The sequence below is a fragment of the Thamnophis elegans genome, chromosome 2 (genome assembly GCF_009769535.1).
Source record: "Thamnophis elegans isolate rThaEle1 chromosome 2, rThaEle1.pri, whole genome shotgun sequence".
NCBI lineage: Eukaryota > Metazoa > Chordata > Lepidosauria > Squamata > Colubridae > Thamnophis > Thamnophis elegans.
In genome coordinates, this window is record NC_045542.1 from 57,012,971 (window position 1) to 57,035,129 (window position 22,159).

Below are 22,159 nucleotides of genomic sequence, written 5' to 3' on the forward strand. Positions count from 1 at the left end.
TCTTAACTGGCTGTGACTAGCATATACTGACTCAGTCCAAAACCTTGTACTATCTCCTGTCATTGATTTCTATAGTTGCTTCAACATAATTCCCATGGCAAATAATCTTGAAAGCTATTTGGCTAACATTGCAAGTCAAGGTTTTCCAACACTTACCATATCCCATAATGGTTCCCCGAGGGTTTGACTGGCAACATTTGTTGTTACAAGGTTAGCTTAGGAATTAACCAACATACAGTACATTTTTTATACTATCCAACATACAGTACATTTTTTTACTTAGTTCCTCTCTTCCTGTTTGAAGGGAATAAAGGTGGATTGTGAGGAGGTAGGAGACCAATTTGGGAATTCAAATGCAGCAAATTGCATGCTATCATTTTGTTTTTAAAACAACTGAGAATCTCAAAATCTTGGAAATATCCCCAGTCTTTTCAAATCTCTAAAAAAGTCTAGAGGAATATGTTATTTGTGAATATTATTCCAACTTTGAGATATGCTCTCTCACACACCGACTGTGGAACATAGAAATACAAAAATAGACATTTCCATCATTTTAGCTCCCTAACCCTGAAGTGCACTTGTGTGTCTGCTTTCTTTTTTAATCAGACAACAAAAACTTCCTCATATTTTTTATTAAAATTAACTGATATCCTCTGCTGCTCCAGCTGTTTTGTTGCTACGATATCATTTTAATTGCAATTTACATAGTGCTTTTGTCTTTTAATGTTTCATAATCTGCCTTCAGTTTAGGATTTTCTTTTTACATAAAACGATTTATCTAATACCCTCCACCCACTTCAATGATTGCTACACTGTTTGCTGTGAGCTTGCTAGAAATACGTTAACCTTTAGGGCTGGAAAGATTTCCTCGGAGCATAGAAAAGTTTTGGAATGCACTATCGGGCAGGGCATTTATTTAGGTTTTGTGAGACTCCCAGCTGTGTCTCTCAGGAATATCAACTTTTGGGCTTGTAGACTGTATAATTACTCTTGGAAACTATGAGTTCTGTGAGGTTTCAGAGGTGAAGCGGGGGATGTGTGTTGTTGATAGTACTTCCCTATACAGGAGAGACTTCAGTGTTTTTTCCATGGTTACGGAAGCGAAATAAATATCGCAAAAACAAACTCCGTCTATTACTTATTTATTATAAATCTTATTTATTATAAGTCAAACTAGGCCTATTATAATTATTTCTTATTTAGAGTATGATGAGAACATGACAGAAGTAAACAAATACACACAATCCACATAATATACAAATCTTCCTCAGTGATTTGATAGTGGATGTCTATTTCAGCTATTCAGGTGATCATCTCCAATGTTGCTTTATGACTGCCAGCAGTTTGGCAGTTCGATCCTGACTGACTCAAGGTTGACTCACCTTCCATGATCAGTAAAATGAAGACCCAGATTGTTGGGGAAAATATGCTGACACTGTCAACCGTTTCGGGAGGGCTGTAAAGCACCAGGAAATGGTATTAAGTCTAAGTGTTCTTGCTATTACTAATTGATGCAGATCGTCTAGGAAATGTTTATTTTAAATAAATAATCATTATTTTAACCAGGGGTTGGAAATGTTGGTGATTTGACACTCGTTTGGTATCCATCAAATTCCGGATCCAGACAACAGGACCTCAAGGAACAGGATTTGGTCAGGTCTGTCTAGTGGTTTAAGGCACTAGGATGGTGACTTTGGGCCAGTCATTCTCTCTCGAGTCAACTCACCTCACAGGGTTACTGTTGTGGGGAAAATAAAAGGAGGAAAGAATATTGTACGTGTTTGCTGCCTTGAGTTATTTACAAAAATAATAAAGGTGGGATAAAAACAAACCTGATACAGTATATAATATGGTGGTTGCAGTGTTGCAATGCAACTCCTGCATTGCAAAAAGCTCGTGCAAGGTGCATGCACTGTTGGATCTGGGGTTTGTTGTTGGCTCTTTTATCAATGTTAATTCAAAGTACTCCTCCATTGAGGAATCATCAGGAAAATATATCAGCATAACATTAGCTGTCCCCATTGCTGATCCCTGTCCCTGCTTTTACAGTTTGTTTCCAGCTGCTGCCAGGCTGGACTTAGTGGGGCTTTGTACACTTCAAAGCTGCCCTTGGATGGTGTCAGAATAAGCGAAGAAATACTACTTTAACACAATATGGCTAAGGATGACTTAAGGCTCAGTCTCACTCTTGGTCTATGGATGAGATGAAGGTTGCATCAGAGAGTTAAAGTGGAAAAAGAAAATGCCAGGATATTTTGATAGTGTGATTAGCTGCAGTTGGGGAACGGCCCACCAAGGGTTGAAATCAAGTAATGAACACAAATATGAAGTTGACCACCTGGCTTATTTTCCTTCCTTCCCCCAATTTTGGAAACATCTACGACTTGAAGAAGCTTGCCTGGATCATTGTTTTGCAATGGAGCCATCCATATAAGGCAAGATGTAAGACAGCAGATTTTATCCTACAGCCACAGATGTTTTATTGTAGGAGCTTGTTTAGCTAGCAACTGAGAAAGCAAGGCTATTAAGAAAGGAACACAGAAATTCATTGTTGGAACTCTTCGGTCCAGATGCTGTTATCCTCTGTAGTATTTTTCCACCTAAGCTTTTCAGACTTAGAACAAAATTCAGAACAAAATTCTACCCAATTGCTTTCCATTCTTAAAGTGCTTTTTTCAACTATCCTTAATGAATTTCAAAAACAAATTCTTAAGGTGTTAGTCATCATACAGAAAATGCAGCAAGAGAGTGAAGTTTTACTCATTTCTCTCTCTCTCCCCCTCCCTCCCTCCTCTCTCTCTCTCCCTCCTCTCTCTCCTTTCTCTCTCTTTCCTCTCTCTCCCGCCTCAATGTCCTCTCTCCCTCTCTCTCTCTCTCCCTCCCTCCCTTCTCTCTCTCTCTCCCACAACTCCCTCTCTCTTCCTCCCCCTGACCCTTTACTTTACCAGTTATCTGGTCCTGTACAATGCTGTAGAGATATCTCCATTATGTTGGGCTGAGAGAAAGAAAGGAATTGCTTTCATGCTTGCTTTGTCTGGAGCTGCCATACTTCATGTGAGCATATTTACATTCATCACTTCCATTTTTTTCTTCTCAAGCTTTCCACTTGTGTGGTTCACACAGTTGTTCAGACTATGTAGACTAAACACTATATAGTACAGTATTGAGACTTTGAACAGGATGGGATGGGAAATATAGCTTAGAGATAGATTATGTACTTAGTATGGAGAAAATCCCTGGAGAAATCCTTGGCATTTTACTCTTCTCCCCACACCTCAAATTCTGGTAAGCTATTGCGGGTTAACATAAAATCATGCTGCACTCCTGCTCTGATTGGTGTAATTCTGCTTCCATTCTAAGGTTCTAAAAGTTCCTGTCCATTTAATGGGCAGTATTTATTTTGCAGCAAGGGTGTCTGTGTGTGTGCCTGTGGTGCTCTCTGTGCTTGCTTGTTTTCTTGCAGACATATTTTAAAGTAGCGACCACATGCAATAGCCACTTTGTCAATTCCCCAAGGAGCTACAAAGATTGGGAATAGAGCAGACAAACACCATGCCTTAAAAATATTGGTTTGATTCAAAAGGCCCTTTATATGGGTCAAAAGCAACCCTGCGTATGAAAGGGAGGATACCCTGGAGGACTCATTTCTCATTCCCATCAATGTTGTGCTGTCTGTAAAGATAGCATTGTGTGTATGGAACATTCACAGAACCAGTTTGATACTTAATCCTCTTGCTTTAAAATTATCCATCAAGACTTGACTTCAGAATTTAAGCATACCAATGTTCTAACCTAAATAAATGAATGTCTTTGATGAGATTTTGTCGAATTTATGCAAAGGTCCATGATAATCTGCTTTTAAAGATTGTCATTTGATAGGCTACGAGATCAAACCCCGTTTTGTTTTGCAGCTTGTTTAATTGATCTTGTGATGTTAGATGTTGGCACTCAGTTCTGTATGTATACAGAAACCTTGGCACGAAATACCTTAGAGGAGAGTGGCAGCCTACAAAACCTACTGCAAATTTCCATGAGTCATGTTTGGTTTTCAGGCAGGCACCACCAGTGTTAGTCTGCATACATTTTAGGCAATGATGCAGTGAAGGTCAACTTTTTGAGCTAATACTCCACTTTGAACTTCCTGGTTATTTATTTTAAAAGAATATGCAAGTGATGACTATGTAAAAGCAGGGAGAAAGAGAAAAAACATACCCAGTATTATAGATTGATACCAAAGACTAAAAATATAAACAAATGGTACCATTTAAATCTTTGATATCACCCACATTTGGACTGTTATGGGCACTCTCGGTGTCCAATCTCAAAGAGTCCCTGGAGAAAGGAAGAGAAAATGCCAACTCAAACCATCAAGACATTGAAGCAAGTACTTCTGATGGTGCTAGTGGGATCTTAGTTGGGAAGGGAAGAGAAAAAGTAGAAACAGTGATGCAGATTTTATAAATAATATGAAAATATCCATAACTGTCCTTCCTAGATGCCTCCTGAGGAGAGGGTGTAGTGTGGAGTAAATGAAAGGTGGCATACAGATCCCCTAACCTTGTGCCAAATCATGTTACCTTCCAAAAAAGAAATCCTGGCAGGAAGGAGCAAGAATCAATTCTTTAGGGGTTTTTTTTTAACAATAAAAGACATTGGCAGCAACTTAAAATAAAAATTAATTTATAACAGCTTTTAAGAATTGCGGCAAGTTTCTACCTATGTCCATTCACTGGAAGTCTAAAAAGGCCATTAGGAATCAGCCTTATCATATTTTCCTAAGAAATGAAGGTCAACAGTCCAGCGTTTATCTCAAATGACTTCCTTTGAAAAGTCCATTCCTAAAAAGTCAATATTTGTATTTATTTACAAACGTACAGCTTGAACATTGCAAAGCGTGGGTAAGATGAAACGGAAACAACCGTCATTACATTCACATCAGATTTTTCTTAGAAGTCAGGCAGCTCTCAGAGTACTTTTATGATGTCCAATTTGTTTTCTTTTCAAATCTATCTCTGCTTTCACATATTGGATCCCACACCTTTCTTGATAACTCACAAGAATCCAAATATTTTAGAGACCATATTTTGATTTTTTAAAATTTGACTATAATAGATAATTGACATTCACTATCTCAAGATTTATCTGCTAGAAGAAATTTAATTGGGATGTTGTTGTTGTTGTTAATACTAGTGCAGGATTTTGGTCCTCAGGACAGAGACTGTTGCAGGTTTCTGGGTTGCACTTCAGGGCAGTGCAGAGGGAAAGTGCAAGTAGTTTTTCCATTTTTGTATGAAGAACAAGCACCAATAGGGAGTGTGACAGAGGTGGGTTGCTGCCGGTTCGGCCCAGTTCAGCCAAACCAGTAGTGGAATTCAGGCCTGGGTCGCAGAACCGGCAACAACCCAGGCCTGACACGCCACTGAACTTGTTCCATCGCCGCCGCTTGACTTCCACCATTTTGAATTTTGGTGACTGCGTGCTTCGCAGTTTACTGTAAATTGTTCTGTGCATGCGCGCAGAACAATTTACATTGAACAGCTCACACACACGAACATTGCGCATGGGTTGCAAACCGGCAGTAACGCCGGCAGAAACCCACCCCTCGAGTGTGATTGGAGAAATTTGCCATAGTGGGTAGTGAAGTTTGTATCAGGAGTCCCATTTCTTTGCAGGTTGCCCAATTAGAAAACAGTAACCAGAGAAGCTGTGAGAAGAATAAGAAAGAAATTGACAGCATGACAAAGGCATGAGAAGGATAGAATGAGGAAGTGAGTGGATGCAAGCTAGAGAGAGAAAAAATAAAACATCCTGTTGAATCCTGCGATATTGAATGAAGACAGAGGAATTGGATGGAAAATACTAAAATAGGCATGTTAGAAGAACAGTAAAGGCAAAGGATCTCAGATCTGGAAATCTGAAATGGAATATGTGAGAAAATAGAAGAGGAAAGACTGGAGTGGATTCCTTGTGAAGAAGAGAGAATAGCTACTGCACAAAGAAGAAACACCGTACGTACCATGGTTATATTGACTGGATGTGAGGAACTGAGATAGAGGTCACTGTTGTCCCCTTGCAGCCATAATCATCACCCATGAAGCCATAATGGATACTACATTAGAAGAGACTACAAATCATGAAGCCCAGAGTATCAATCTATGTATAAGTAAAAGGCTGAAAGCATTACAAGGCACCCTTGTGGGGCTGCCACTATAGCTTTCACTAGCCTTGCCAGGGCGAGGCAATGGAAGGATTAATTTGGAAACTCTGTAGGACACTGAAGGAGTAAATGCCACTCCGTTATTTTCCCCAGCTGGTCTTAGTAAGGTTTAAGGATTTGCTTGGCAAAAATAGTGGTCTGGGAACATTGCCCTTGAGTGGGAGTTTATGGAAATTTTAATGAATTTGAAGGACATCATGCTTGAGGAAGCTTCTCTGCTGAATGATGCAAAGCAGTGCTCTGGCAATCAAAAATTTTTGACGAGAAGAAACACTGATTTCAGAAAATGTGATCTATTTATAGGGAGTGACAACTTCATGAGAATCTTGGCTTGCAACATGAACATCGTAACACAGTATAACTATTTAAACTAAACATATTTTCATAAAATAGTGAAGTTTTGAAATGATTAATTATTAAGGGAGACAAGGAAGTTTCCCTAACTGAAATGTAAAATTTGAGTAATTGTTAATTCTTTAATTTGTTAAAGCTTTTTCTTTAGTTATTCTGATAATCAGATGTTATACAGGTCAGATGGTACTTATCTACACTAGATAATAAATGCCGTATTTTTTAAGTTTATGAACATGTTATGTGGAACTATATTGTTTTCTGACCCTGTCTGTATCTGCCTTCAGAAACTGGCCTTTTGGACATGTCACATTCACTTAGTAATTACTAATTACTTATTAAACATTTGAATGTTATAGCGACCAGAAATGTTATTATATTTATTTATCTGTCAAATTTAAATAGCTATCCATTTCACAAGTGACTCTGGATGGTACATAAGAAAGCGAAATACAGTGAATTAATAAATATTAATCAATTATTATTAATTATTCAAACAAGACAAAAAAGGAATATTGTGTTTATAATACAAGTAGTCCTCGACTATTTGAGGCAAAAAATTGTGTTATTAAGTGAGACATGTGTTAAATGAATTTTGCCACATTTTACGACCTTTCTTGCCACAGTTATAAAATGAATCACTGCAGCTGATAAGTTAGCCACCTGGTTGTTAAGTGAATCTAGCTTCCCCGTTGACTTTGCTTGTCAGAAGGTTGCAAAAGGGGATCACATAACCTTGAGACACAGCACCAGTCATAAGTATGAACCAGTTGCCAAGCATCTGAATTTTGATCACGTGATCATGGGGATGCTTCAAAGGCCATAAGTCACTTTTTTCAGTGCTGTTGTAACTTTGAACCGTCAGTAAATGAACTGTTGTAAGTTGAGCACTACCTGTACTGGAATCATATTATTATTTCACCAGTGCTCTGGGACCCCAGTCCTGATGGCCCAACTAGATTTGAGAGACCTTCAGATGCATTTATAGTATAGTATAGGGAGTCCTTGACATGACCATAATTGAGACTGGAGCTTCCATCGTTAAGTGTCATACTTGATTTATGACTTTTTCCCATGATCATTAAGCAAATCATAGTCATTAAATGAATATGGTTCCCCCATTGACTTTTCTTGTTGGAAGTCCCCTGGAAAAGACATAAATGGCAATCACCTGACCCCATTGTAAATCATAAATACATGCCAGTTGCCAAGGGATTTGAATTTGATCACATGATTTTAGTGATGATCTGATTAAGTACAAAGACCTGTCATAGATCACTTTTTTCAGCATCGTAAGTTTGGTCATTAACTGAAGGGTCACAAGTCAAGGGCTACCTGCAAAAAATTCTCCTGACAACCATTCACATTGTGTCTTAACAAAGTTCTATCACGTAATTACAAGTGAAATATCCCTTGGCCTTTGTTGTTTTAGGAGCACAGATCAGTGGCAACCCTGCTTTGTTTTTTTCCTCCTGCTTACTTTTCTGAGCCTCTAATTTACAATGAGCTCATGTTGCATAAACCTTCTGATATTCAACAACCTGACCCACACATTCTTGTAGTGTCAAGTTGTTGATCAAATACAGCAACTTCCCTTTGAGTGATCTGCTGACAGTTCTTGACTAGTTTATCAATGTTCTCATGTGAAGCTCCTTGGTTACAATCACAGATTGTCCACTTCATTCTGTATCATGGTTTATCATCTTTACATTTTTTAGACCAGAGATGCATAGTATAGTACTCACATCAATATAGTCATCATCATAAACAGCCTGCATAGGGTACAGTAATGAATTTCAATTGGATTCCTTTGACAGTTAAAAATTCAGTAACGGCCCTTTGTTTAAAGTGCACGGTTGAGTATTCACTGCAGACTTCCACTTCATGAACAATAGCAATACAATCTTTTCCCACGGCAATTTCATGGCAACTAAAATAAAAGAACAGATGTTATTGAATACGTCAGAAGTTCCAATACATCAGTATTGCCATTTGTTAGTGACCTATACCAGTTGAAGCATTTCTTCTTATTCAAGCTTCACACTAAATCCACCTTTATTAATCATAATGCTGTAGCAGTGCTTTATGCTATGGTGATATATAAAAGGAAGTACTTTTTTACCAATTTAATTATTTAATATTTGTGACCATCACAGCATCAAAATCCAGATGCTCGGCAACTGGCATGTATTTATGATGGTTACAGTGTCTTGGGGTCATTTGATCACCTCTTGAGACCTGGCAAGGAAACTTTAACAAGAGCCGAGGTGGTGCAGTGGTTAAAGTGCAGTAAGTAGGCTACTTCAGCTGACTGCTAGCTCAGTTCAGCAGTTCGAATCTCAACAGGTTCAAGGTTGACTCAGCCTTCCATCCTTCTGAGGTGGGTAAAATGAGGACCCAGACTGTTGGGGGCAAGATGCTGACTCTGTAAACTGTTTAGAGAGGGCTATAAAAGCACTATGAAGCAGTATATGTATAAGTGCTATTGCTATTTACGTTGCTAAGTGAGGCAGTTAAGTGAGGTTTGCCCTATTTTACAACTTTCCTTGCCACACTTGTCAAGTAAATCACCACAGTTGTTAAGTTAGTAACACAGTTGTAAAGTTAGTCTGGCTTCCCCATTAACTTTGCTTGTCAGAAGATCCAAAAAGGTGACCTGAAACCATCATAAATATGAGCCAGTTGCCAAATGTCTGAAATTTGATCACCTGACCATGGGGGTGTTGCAAAGTGAAAAACCATGATGTCACTTTTTCAGTTTCGCTGTAACTTTGGTCAGTAAATGAATGGTTGTAAGTCAAGGACTACCTGTATACGACAGAATGTCTCCACAAGCTGCTCCTAAAGTTATTTCAGAGAAGGGGATCAAAGTGGTATCTTTCCTGAGCAAACTTCTCTTGCATTCATATGTTAAACTCCATAATCTAGTGTATAAACCAGAACACTTCCAATTTTTATTTTGCTTCTTCCTTTGTAGGAAAACATTCAATACAGCAAACAAACTATATTTTATCTTTTCATCCATCATTCTTTAAAAGCTTGAAATTATGCAAGTCCTCTTGGACGCCCAATTATTCCAGGCAGTCCTAAAATGCAATATTTTGTATGAGCTACTTCCACAAAAACTACATTGAAGTTGTCGTTATTTTTTTTCTCCTTTAGTGTCACAGAAGCAGATGATTGAATGACTAAGCAGTGGGTTCCTGGAAAGTTTATCTTTATTATTAAGGTTTGTGAAATAAGCATGAATACTTTTTTTTCTTATTTGTTTGCTTGGGCTGACAATCCAAATAATCGCTCATCTAAGCAAAGGGCTAAATCTATCCTAACCTCCTTAACCTATCGCGTCACTCACTTTGTCAAAAATACAAGGAACACGTGAACCCTTCCTATATAAACCAATATTTCACCCCAACACGAAAAATTATTCCTCCTCTTTAAAGAAGAGGGGGGGGGAAATTGAGAGAAAACGTAGCATGGAAAAAGACATTTTTTTCCACGCACCCTCGCTCCAGCTTTTGCGCAGAAGCGGGTTTACGGAGAGCATGCGCAGAAAGAGCTCCTTCCCTGCGGTGGGGGTGGGGGTGGCTGCTTAGGCGTTCTTTAGAGTGCGCGGGCGCACAAGCGGCCGGGCGACAGGGCCCCTCCTTCTCCTCTGGTTCGCCACTGGGTAACATCGCCGGCCCGCTGTCGCTCGGCTTCCTCCTCCTCCTCTTTGTCGCCTTCCCGGAACCGGCGGGGGTGGGGGGCAGCAGCACCACTCAGGAGGGGCCCCTTCCATCGCCAGCGGCATCACAAGGACGAGGAGCCGACATGAAGCAGGAAAACTGCCGGCCTTGGTGATAAAGAAGGTGGGTTTCCGCCTCGCCCACCTGGATGGGCTGATTCTTCCCTTCCTCTCCCCCCCTCAGCTCTTCCCACCACCTTCTCCTCCCCCCCCCTTCCTTCCATCTCGTACCCGCCTGTCTCTGCCTCCCAGGTGGGACTCCAGACCCGCGTCTGCGTTTTGAATGGGGACTTCGCATCCGGCGCCTCTGGACCTTCTTGGCTGTGGGCGGTTGGGAGCAGTCGGGGAAGGATCCTCGCCCGCTTCTCCTGCCTTGCTTTCCCTTCCGTCCCTCTTCCTTCGCCTCCCACGGGATGGTGGTCTATGGCCGCCTTTATTTGCCTTCCCTACTCTGACCTTGCCTTGGGAAGGTGTGAACCCCGCACCCACCCCGGGGTCCTTTTGGAGTCTTTTTGCAGACTCCCCCCTTTTTTCCCCATTATTCTTGCACCATTAAACTGGAAGGAGCCTCTGCTCTCTGAATCTGTCCTGGCCCTCCTCTCCAAACCCAATCAAATCCATCTACTTGGCATCAACAGAACAGAACTTGGAGAACGCATATAGTCTACCAGATATTGCAGATGGTCAGTTTCATCTTAGCAGAATAACAGTTGGAAGGGACCTTGGAGGTTTTCTAGTCTGACCCCCTGCTCAGGCAAGAAACGTTCTATTATTTCAGACATTGTCCCAATCTCTTCTTAGACAGTTCCTCTGTATTCTCTGGCTTCTTTCCTGCTGAACTCTACTCATCCTTGCCCTGGGATGCATCCCTCTTTTCCCTTTTTTCCTTCTTAGAACACAAACTTAAGCAATGTATTTTCACACCCTTGCTTTAGCTTAGAATTCTCATTTTATTCCCCCTTTTACTTCCCTCTCTAAACTGCTTCTGTATGCTTGTTTTCCTTGCTTTGGATTTAGCATTCATTTTCTACACCGGGTCACTGAAATTCTTAGCTTTTGTGCAGCCAGGCATCTCAGCTTGGCATGATGTCTAGCTTCCTTTTCCATGTTAAACTTTTTCCATGCGATATTCACAAGTACTGGGGAGGAGGGCTGAGTCCCGGTGTCCAGCTCAAAATTCATCTTGTCATCTATCTTTGTCAAGTTGATGCATAGTAAATAGATTCCATGTTTTATTTGCTTTTTAATAATAAAGGAGCAGTAATAAAGAATTGTCTTCTGTGCTATTTTGTAGTCTTGCATAAATAGTCAGGAACAGTTGCTTTTCAAGAATGAGCTTATGATTTGGTCTGATAGTTCTGCTTAGATATCTGATGATAAATAGTTTGTTTATGGCTTGCTGACAAGTAGTTGATTGTGGTTTTGCTTTGAAAGGAGCTCACTTTTCTTCAGTGTTCTTCTCCTTAGTTTATAGAAGTTTTCGTTAGCTTCAGCTTGCCAATGGGTTTAAAAATGTAGTCATTTGGTTAAAGAGAGTTTCCATTGCAGCTGCAGAAAGTGTTCCTTATTAATTTCACTGATTTTTTTTGTAAATTTGTATTGTTTTAAAATGTTTATTTGCCCTTTGAATTAATGTAGGAAATTAGTTAGAATTATATATTCTTTGAAGAACAAATGTATGACTTTCATTCCTGAAAAATCTTTATGCCAATACGCAGTAATAACTCAGTTCTGCACATTCCTTAAGGATGGTGTGCTGTGTGATAGATATTTTTAGTATCTGCTTTCTCTGTGTGTTTATCAGCACTGAAACGGATCCATGAAAATGCGGTGAAACACACAACAAAATGTATGGAGGAAAGCTATTGTGATACATTAGCTTTATTGTGTTCATAGGGTTTTTAAAAATATTTTAATGACTTTAAAATAAACTTGTTTATTAAAATGATTGTTACCAATCTTGAGTTCCAGCAGAGAATGAACCAGAAATTTAATAATTAGTGTCTACTGTTTAAGTCACAAAATTAGCTATTTGTTTTAGAGAATAGTTCACTTTAAATATCTTTTTAGTAATGTCTTCAAACTTCTACTCAGAATTCCAAGGGCTTATATAACTATATTGGTCAGAATCACTTTAATTTTTTTTCACAAACATTAGAGACTAAGAACAGTCTTAAATATTCCCTCTCCCATCTTATTTAGTAATTTGTTCTGATTTTGTAAATAAACCTAATCGTTTTATTTCTCAACTGAAATTGAGTCTAGGGCTATATTAGCATTAATGTAAAAGCATTGCTTGCTTTAGAGTGGATAATAGTAATTTTCTTTTTATTTGAAACAATTGTCTCAAGAGTTCATAGTTTGGATGTCTTCTTAAATACCGAGGGCTATATCTCTTACTATCTAACATCTGTTCTCCTTTGTACAAAACATTATCCTTCTTAATTGCAAGCAGCAAAACTAGCTAAGAATTACAATTCACTGTAGCTTCCCATTTACATGAACCAGGAAACTAGCGATTTTCTGTTTTTAAGATCTGTTTGCTTAGATAAGTGGAACAAGAAACTAGGCTGCTAACTACATGATCTACAAAGTCTTGGTGAGTATTATTGTTTCATCTGCAATATACCTATAATTGTTTTTTTATTTTATTTTTAGATCTGTATAGCACAAATTATTGGTAACCATGGTGCAGAAATACCAGTCTCCTGTGCGGGTGTATAAACACCCCTTTGAGCTAATTATGGCTGTAAGTATCTGTTTTGGTAATATAATGTATTGACTCTGTTTATTGCTTGATTGGTTAATTAAGAAAAGATTAAGAAATCTAATTGGCTTTGAATATAGTTACTCTAAAGAAGTTAGTGTTTATAACTAGTTCCAGTTATATATATTCAAAATGGCACGTTTATTTCTGTTCTTTGACATAAATATATGACTTAAAACAATATCATGAAAAAGATTGGAATAATATACATGGCTATTGAGGACGTTGGTTGATTAAGTTATGTTATAGAAATGCATTTGTAAGAAAATTAACTTGGTTTGGCATAATATCTTAATTATATTACTTTTGACTGCTTGGCTTTAAACAGACTGCTATCTGCTGATGAAATCAGAAACAGACAGGGTGCTGTAAAATCATAATTTTCTCTAATTATTTTGGAAAATATTTTTTTCCTTTTTATTATGTTGCTGTATTTTTTTAGAATCCAATGATATATTCTTCATATTAAAGTTACATTGTAAAACATATTTGGTATACAATGGTTAAGTGTTGTCTGAAATAGCTATTCTGGAGCATCTGATTCTGAGATTGTAATATTGTTTGCAGTTTTCTTGCTTTACTTTGAAATACTCGTCTCTCCTCTCTGGTAGGAGAGGTGGAAAATTCTTGTACCCTTTAAAAATCTTTTGCTCCTAAACCAGCAATATTATTGGCAGAATTGTTGTAAGAAGAAAAGCACATCTGAAGGTGTTGGCAGTAGCAAATAGGCACAATGTGCTATGTAAAACAGTTGCTTTGTGCTAAGAAATACTGATAAAATAATATAAGTATTTGATGTGTTATATGTTAAATGCTTTTTAATATATCATTGGCTACAGACCTTCAAAATTATATTTTAGCAACAGAAGGAAGAATTTCAAGATGTTATTAAAATACTGTATGTAGATTAACTTGGATCTTCACTCAGGATTGATTGTATTATTATTGAGAGGGGACTAGTACTGCTGGCCTTACAGTTGTTCAAAGCATCCCTCACCATTTGCCATATTGGAGGATCTCATTAGGCCCTGCAATGGCTTTCTCATGTTGTCCTCAAACATGCCCTCCCCAAACCAACAGAATTTAATCAGTTCAATTTTGACTCTCGCTGCTCAATTTTTCTTGAGGACCAGGGTGGCCAGAAGCCCCTTTAAACTTTTTGTTGTTGTTGTTGTATCTTCTGAATTTCTCCTATTTACATGATCAGCTTCCTATGAACAAAAAATAAATGACAATATTTCAGTGTTCTTGGACTCATGGTTCTTAAAAACTTAACCAGATCTCAATTTCTGTACTTTTTAGCCATATTCGCAATCATTACTATACTATTCTTACAAAAGCTATTCAGAAAACAAATACAGTAGATTTGCTAACCAGTCAAAAAGACAAGCTAGAGGAACAACATCTGAAAAATTACATTCAACACATGCTAGCAGCAGATATTATAATCTATGCTTCCTGGACATTTATTGCTACCTCTTTATTCTGTCTTTTATCACAACTGTTTCTTCCTGCATCCTATCCACTGTTGTTTTCTCAGTGTAGGACCTTAAATGTAATATACTTTTGTTGCTTTAGGATGGCCATCCCTGAAGTAGTCGAGGGATTATTTGTGTTTGGAAGGCACTATTTTTTGATGTCCTCTAACTGCTTGACTAATTCTAGAATTATGTAGTAATTCTAGGGGCTGTTACGCTAAATAACTCTTTGGCACCATTGCCTTCCACTATGGCCACTAACTCAACCTTGAGATGTTTGATTTGATTAACTTTGGATTGAATTGAACACTTTATTTGCCCAAGAGTGATTAGTCACACAAGGAATTTGTCTCTAGTACATATCTAGTGCTAGAGTTTGTCTCTACTACAAATTTGCCCTCCAAGAGATTATCATTGAAATACTCAAGTATATCACCATCAAAAAGTTGAAGATTGGGTCAAATGTAGTAAAATGATATTTCTGTGACAAGTGTAAAGTCATACATTTGGCTGGAAAAATAAGGTGCAGGACAGGAGAAATCTGGTTTAGGGAGCATTGCATGTGAGAAGTTTCTAGGAATACTAGTGGACTTTTAGATGAACACAAACTACCCAATGTGATGCAGTGGATAAGAAAGGGTTCTATACAGATGACAGAAGAGGATAGTTTTATTGTAATCTATACTAGTTAGACCAGGGTTGCCAAACTCGTGTCATCATGTTAAGTATTGGGACTTTTTTCCCCTTCGCTAAACTGGGTGGGGGCGAGGCCAGTATGTGATGCATCCAGCCTGCGAGCCACGAGTTGGACTATATTTAAAGTACTATATTCAGTTCTGAGTATAATGTGAAAGGAAAATGAAACAGATGGAACACAAGTTATGGTGATAAGGATTCTGAAAACCAAGACCTACCGTATATAAATTACCTAAAAGACCTGGGCATGTTTAGCTTTCAAAAAAAAAAAAAAAAAGGAAGCAAAGAAAGAAAAAAACCTAAGGAGCTACATAACAACAATCCACAGATATTGAAAAGACTATCAGGTGGGAGAGGTATCTATTCTCTATTGAAACCAAGAGCAGGACAAGGACAAGTGGACTAAATTAAAGATTTAAACACTGGTGTGTGTGTGTGTGTGAAATTCTTGACAATAAAGGTTGCTTTTTCTTGCAGTGAAACTTTTAAAACCTCCATTTGAAAGTGGAGCTTTATGCTGGAAATAGTTTAGTGGATTCTTGTATTAACGATGGATGATGTTCCATCCAGCTCCTATATTCAATGATTCTATATAAACTACAGTCTCTTATTTCTGGTACGATTTGTCTCTGCATGCAAATTGACTGTGTTGTATTCTTCATTACTAGCAACCGTTCAATAACCTTTCTGTTATCTCAAATACATATCCTTCAGGGATTGCTCTGATCAGTGATTTTGTTATGTTTCCACAGTACATATGAATAGAACTCAGAAAAAGACACTATATGTATCAAAGGAATTAATTCAACACTTTCCTGAGTGTTGAAATGCCTCCCCCCCAAAAAAACCCCAACAGTTTGCAGATGGCTTTAAAACTTTGTAAGAATGTCTTCATTCATAGTTTTTGTATGCCAAATGTTATACACTAATGGCGAAATAGATTTTTCAAAGATGTTTAAGTAGTTTTTCAATACACATAATGCAACGGGTTTTTTTTTTAGTCTTGCAATATAAAACATACAGAGTTCTGCTTAGTGGATACATCTGGGAAATACTTTTTTTATTTAAAGCATCCAACAAAAATGGATAAAATAGTTCTGTGAAATATATATAGGACTTCTAAATATAGAATTGTGGGATCCTTGAGATCTGTTTTAAAACTATGTATTAACTCCATTTTGGATATTAAAACTTTAAAGCATCTTAATCCATACCTAAGGACTTATAGTCAGAGTTGGTCAGGCATAAGCTTATAACTAAGCATGAAATAGGAAAAAAATATGAATAGAATAAAATTTATCTGAACTGTTCTTTTTAATAAAGCATATATATTTAGTAAAATGGAATTTCAGAAAAAAATGCATTTAATTTTGATGAGTTACAAGTTGGCAATATTAATTGTATTGATTTTGATTTCTAGCATTGTGAAATACACTCAGGGCAGAAAAAAAATAGGCCAGGATTAATCATAATTATTATTTGCAACTGAAAATAGCAATAGCACTTAGACTTATATACCGCTTCATAGTGCTTTTACAGCCCTCTAAACGGTTTACAGAGTCAGCCCAGAATCTGAATCCTCATTTTACTGACCTGGGAAAGATGGAAGGCTGAGTCAACCTTGAGCCAGACAAGATCAAACTGCAGCTAGCAGTCAGCTGAAGTAGCCTGCAGTGCTGCATACTAACCACTAATTGATATTTACTTGTCAATGATTGCTTAAGGTATATTGGTCTGTGATTAAACAAACATTTTCTTCTTTTCTTAGACAAGTGAAGTCTTCACTTGAGTGCTGTAGGCTGAAATATATAGGTCATAGTTATTGTTGCCTTATATTATAGCTTAGATATTTTTAAGTTTGAAACATTCTAATTTAAATTCTTATTTAATATTCCTTAACTTGCAGTTTCAGGCACAATCTGGAATGGAATAAGAAGTTGAATTCCATTAATTGAAAGTGCTTAGACTTAAATGCATATAGAACATAATCAGCTGTGCGATTCTAAAAATGATTGATTGATTCATTCATTTAGTTTATATAGCTGGCCAACTAGCACATGAATGGCTAACAGATTAAAAGTAGCAGGCAAAAATATCAGAGTAAAAACTAAAAAATATTAGTCACCCTTTTTATAATTATCTCTGTATGTATCATTAGATGAGTCCCTTAAAGTAGAGTCATGTAATGCCTAAGAGAAAAACCAAATTTGTGACATTTTGTAGAAAGTGGCAGGCTTGGAGGCTCCTGAATTGGGTTAGGTTCATTGTGGCCATAAACGCACAAAGCCACTGACTCCACACCCAGTGAAGGTAATTTGAAGTCCCTCATTACTGTAAGCCTTAGGAACCTCACCAACAACTCATCCTCAAGCTCTAGCATTTCAGCCGTGAAAGTCACTATGTTAGAGGAAGGCTGGCATAGCAGCAGCAATCCCATCTGGTCCAAGAAGGCTTTGCACATATGATTTCCCTTCTGCTATCTGTAGAGTTGTACCTTTGTACAAAAATATACAAAACCATTCTACTTCTCCTGCATAAGGTTGTGGCTTGAAAGCCAATGGATAGTTCCCCTACAGCTACTCAGCAACGTGGGCCACTGAAGGATCTGGTGATAGAATATTTGGCAGAGCTTGGGGATATGGAACACAGAATTAGTTTTAAGTATCAAGATTGCCTTTTCAAGAGTTTCCTGCCCCGTTATACCACTTCTGCTGCCCATCACTCCCATGATATTATTGTCTACTCCTTTGCTCCTGGCAGACCTCCTTTCCCTCCATCTTCTGGCATCCCTCTCCCAGGTCAAAGTACCCCAGATAACACTCAGTTGAGACAGCCATCTTAACCATTTAGCTGATCTGGTTCTCCAAATCTCTTGTCCCAGTCACTCAGCAATAACACCCCCCCCCAAAGACACAGACATACCTCTACCACATTTCTGTTTCATGGGATAGCTGAAGGTATAAGCAACAAGATCCTCACTGCCATCTCTTTTCGGAAGGAGAGTAAACCTCTATCTCAGCCACTTCCAATTCATCAGCACCATCTGTCAAAATAGACTGAGCCCTCAGTTTGAAAGTTTGTTTTCTCTTGCAAACACAATTAGAAGAAACTGCCTCTGATGATACCTTACTGAGTCATCCCCAACTCATGAGTATAATGCTGTCTGAACTATTATTATATATATAGTCATGAAAAGGAGGTCATTGTGGCATTGTACTCAAGGCTTAAGCTGTAATTTAACTTTTAACTGGTTTATTTTTTTTAAATGTCTGGATGCATCTATGCATTATCATTAATTATGTCAAAATGTTTTAATATGCAGACAAGGAAAGGAACTTAGACGGGTTTTTATTCCTCCTGGGTTTAGTGCTCATATTTAGTATTCTGAAGGCCTTCCAATTAAAACATGTATATAACTGATGGTAGTAAATTGGTTTAATTGTTTTTTATGAATTTGAACTGTTTGTTAATTTGTCCTGAATATCAAGTGGAAAAACAGGCAGGATAGCAATTAATTTATACATGCATATTATGCTGAAGGGAGGCCATAGTAACCAAACCTTTAGTGAGAGGAAGTATTCACCTATGCTTCCTGGCAATTATATTGTCATTATTCAACTCCAGAATAGAGCCTCAGGTCTTAAATGTCTCTCTGGTGACATTTATGAATAATGTAGTGCTGCTGTGTAGTGAATTTTTCTACTAAATACAAGTAACTTTGCAATATTGCAATGTCTTGTCTAAAACATCTTTCATTTAGCTACTCCAATAGATAAAAGAGAAAGCAGACAAAAAAATTTGTCTACAACAGGAGTGTCAAACTGGTGGCCCATGTGCCAGATGTGTCACCTGCAACCGATGCCCACTCCAGCTCTGCGAATGGGAAAAACATCGCGCAATGTGATGCAGCAAGTTTGACGCCCATGATCTACAATATCTTTGTGTTCCACCTTTTGATAGCTATTTGTTGCAGGCAGCTACTGCAAAATTCATCCTTGTAGCTGTAGCCATTTGAATGCCCCCACAGACATGTCCTCATGATTCAAGCACTTTGCAACCCACTCGCAGTTACAACGTTGCAGCATCCCACAGCCATGTGGTTGCCATTTGCAGGCTTCATTACTGGTTTCTGAAATAAGGTTATAAATGTCTCATCAAGACTTACTGGTCCCAAATACTGTGGGTAAGCAAGGACTACCTGCATTATGTAAGCAGTATCTTCAATTAATGCTCAATTCATGATGATTTACATGGAACACTTTAATACAACTTTCTTAGCAATAAGGTGGAAATATTTTCTCATTGCATTCTCTTTTTCAGCTGCCTAATCTAACCTGGGCTTTCTGGATGGTTCCCCATCCAAATGTTAAGCAGGGTTCTTTTTATTAGATGTATAGATCTGTTAAAATCATTAATGAACTGAAGCAAGGAAGCATTTATTACTCAGATCATGGAACTGACGTAGGAATCCTATTTTCATTGAATTTGTTCCTCTGTACATTTTAGAGCTTCTTTATTTTTGCCATCTTACAGGGCACTTTTATTCTAATTTGTTAAAATGTCATGTCACTGATTAATATTCATTAAGCCATAATTTGAAGATCTCTAAGCAGTAATACAATAAAGAAATATTATCTTATAGTAATTGAATGTAGGAAAAGTAGTAACATTTACATTCTTTGATTAATGGATGAAAATATCCTGGGAAATAAAATGGGAGGGGCAATTAACTTTATGTGTTATGAGTTTATGGGATATCAGCTGTGTTACAAAGATGTCTTCATCTGCAGCTGTGGGTAAAACATTTTTAGAAGAGTTAACAGTATTGGTGTGGCACACCTATTAGGACTAACATGCTTGATTGCCTCCTGCTAGAAAATGTTCGCCATCATATCAAATGTGAAAAGGAGAAATGTTTCATATAAGGAAGCAACTGAGAGTTTTGAGAATCCAAATCCGAAATCTCAGAACGTTCGCATAGATTGTAAGCAGGTTAAAGAAGCAAATGAATTAATAGAATTAATGAGGCAACCATTTTCAAACTGTCTTAAACATCATGGCCCTTCTTGATGCAAATTGTGATTTGACTGCAACAACAGGCAGAGATGTTATCATGCTCTTGCTGTAGTAATACTGGAGTATATGTGAGCCCTGAATGATTAAAAGGATGTGTTCGCCATATTCTTAAATTTCCTGAATCTCGCAAGACAGGGGGAATAAGTGTCAGAGCATTTAGAGATGTTTGAGCCACAATATCACAATACGTAATGAGCTTCCTGGTGGAATTATTTTCTTTTCCAAAACATATTGTGTTTCTCTATGTGATAGGAAATGTGAGTGACATCAATCTTGGACTAACTTCAAGAACTTATATAGCTCTGCTAGTACATTTTCTTCCTTCAGTCCCAAGAGTGAATTTTGAATTGTTCATTTAGTATGTTTTATTTTGTTACTTAAATAGTTTTGCTTGACAATCTTGAAGTTAGATTGTCTAGTTTAGAGTACTATTTGTGTTTCGGTTATACATTTCTCAAGTTTGTAAAATGTTCCTTTTTGTTGAAAAAAATAGAACGGATTGTGAATGGTTTTTTCCCCCCCAGATTTTTTTCATTTGTTAATACAGTACTTCCAGGCTTTTGGAAAGGGTTACCCAAATAATGGTAGTATGAGAAGATATTTATGCACATCTCATAAGGAAATATGTGTGAAGTATTCAGCATTGGTTTATTTTTATATGAATCTCTTTAGTTAATTTTGTTACCAGCCTCTTACAGGAAATGCCATATATTTTGATGTCTTAAGCCAGTCTACGTCACCAAAATTATTTAAGAATATTTTCCAAGGTGGCGCAGTGGTTAAATGCAGCACTGCAGGCTACTGCTAGATCAGCAGGTCAGCGGTTCAAATCTCACCGGCTCAGGGTTGACTCAGCCTTCCATCCTTCCGAGGTGGGTAAAATGAGGACCCAGATTGTTGGGGGCAATATGCTGACTCTCTGTAAACCGCTTAGAGAGGCCTGAAAGGCCTATGAAGCGGTATATAAGTCTACTGCTATTGCTATTCTAACAAAATTTCTTCGTAAGCCATTATGCAGTTTTAGATTGGCCATTTATAACTTAGTTATCTGCACAAGGCTCCTGTAGTGATGATGCTGTTTGAGAGGATTCCAATTTAACTTTTAATGTTCTTATCCATACTGCAATCAAGATTGTATGCAATTTTGAATTGGATTCAAGGTGTGAGCTACTATTATGATGATGCATTTTGCTACTAGGAGCTACAATCATGATTTTCTAGTAGTTTTAAGTGGTTGCCAACAATATAAACAACATATATGTTCTTGAACAAGATCTGAAAACCTTGTCTTAAAAATAGCAGTTATTTGTAATCAATATTGTATGCAAAACATAACAATAACACAACAGTGGACAAAAGATGTCTAGGATTAATTAAGTGGTTTTTCTAAGTAGTAGCTGTAATAAAGATGAAATACTTATCTTGCTGAATCATGAATGGTGCTCTGTTCACATTGGAGGCATAAGTTAGATCAGTCATTCTCAACCTCTTCTTCACCCTGGATCCCCTTTAAAAATCTTTTGCGGCCTCGGACCATGACCACAGACCCTCCAAGACTTAATTCAAGGTTTAAATCATTTTCAAGTCTTCATGGACCACCTGTAATGACATTGCAGGTTGAGAATAACTGAGTTAGAAAATTAGGTGAAGGGATCAACATTACTGTAATGAGGCAAGTGTAGAACTAGTCAATATGCTTCCAGAGACAAAAGAGTTAATTTCTGCATTTAGTGGAGTGATTAATTTATAAAATAGAGGAATTTAACTTATCTAGAAGGAAGAAAAGTTATCTGGGAGGAAGATATATTTTTATTAAAAAATAGCATTATATTTTAGATTGCCAAACC

General features: G+C 37.6%; 1 protein-coding gene across 3 annotated transcripts in view; it reads left to right on the plus strand.

Annotated features, from left to right (window-relative positions):
* The first annotated feature begins 10,016 nt into the window (after positions 1-10,016).
* The window catches only part of SEC14L1 (SEC14 like lipid binding 1), a 32,008-nt gene continuing 19,865 nt past the window's right edge, over positions 10,017-22,159 (plus strand). The window contains exons 1-2 of one of the 3 annotated variants that reach the window (XM_032208607.1): positions 10,017-10,419; positions 12,954-13,044. In XM_032208607.1, the coding sequence (XP_032064498.1) occupies positions 12,982-13,044 (63 nt within the window). In that variant the 5' untranslated portion in view covers positions 10,017-10,419; positions 12,954-12,981. Of the gene's footprint in view, positions 10,420-10,628; positions 11,050-12,953; positions 13,045-22,159 lie in introns of those variants that run through there. The other 2 variants (XM_032208608.1, XM_032208609.1) reach the window with 2 other exon arrangements.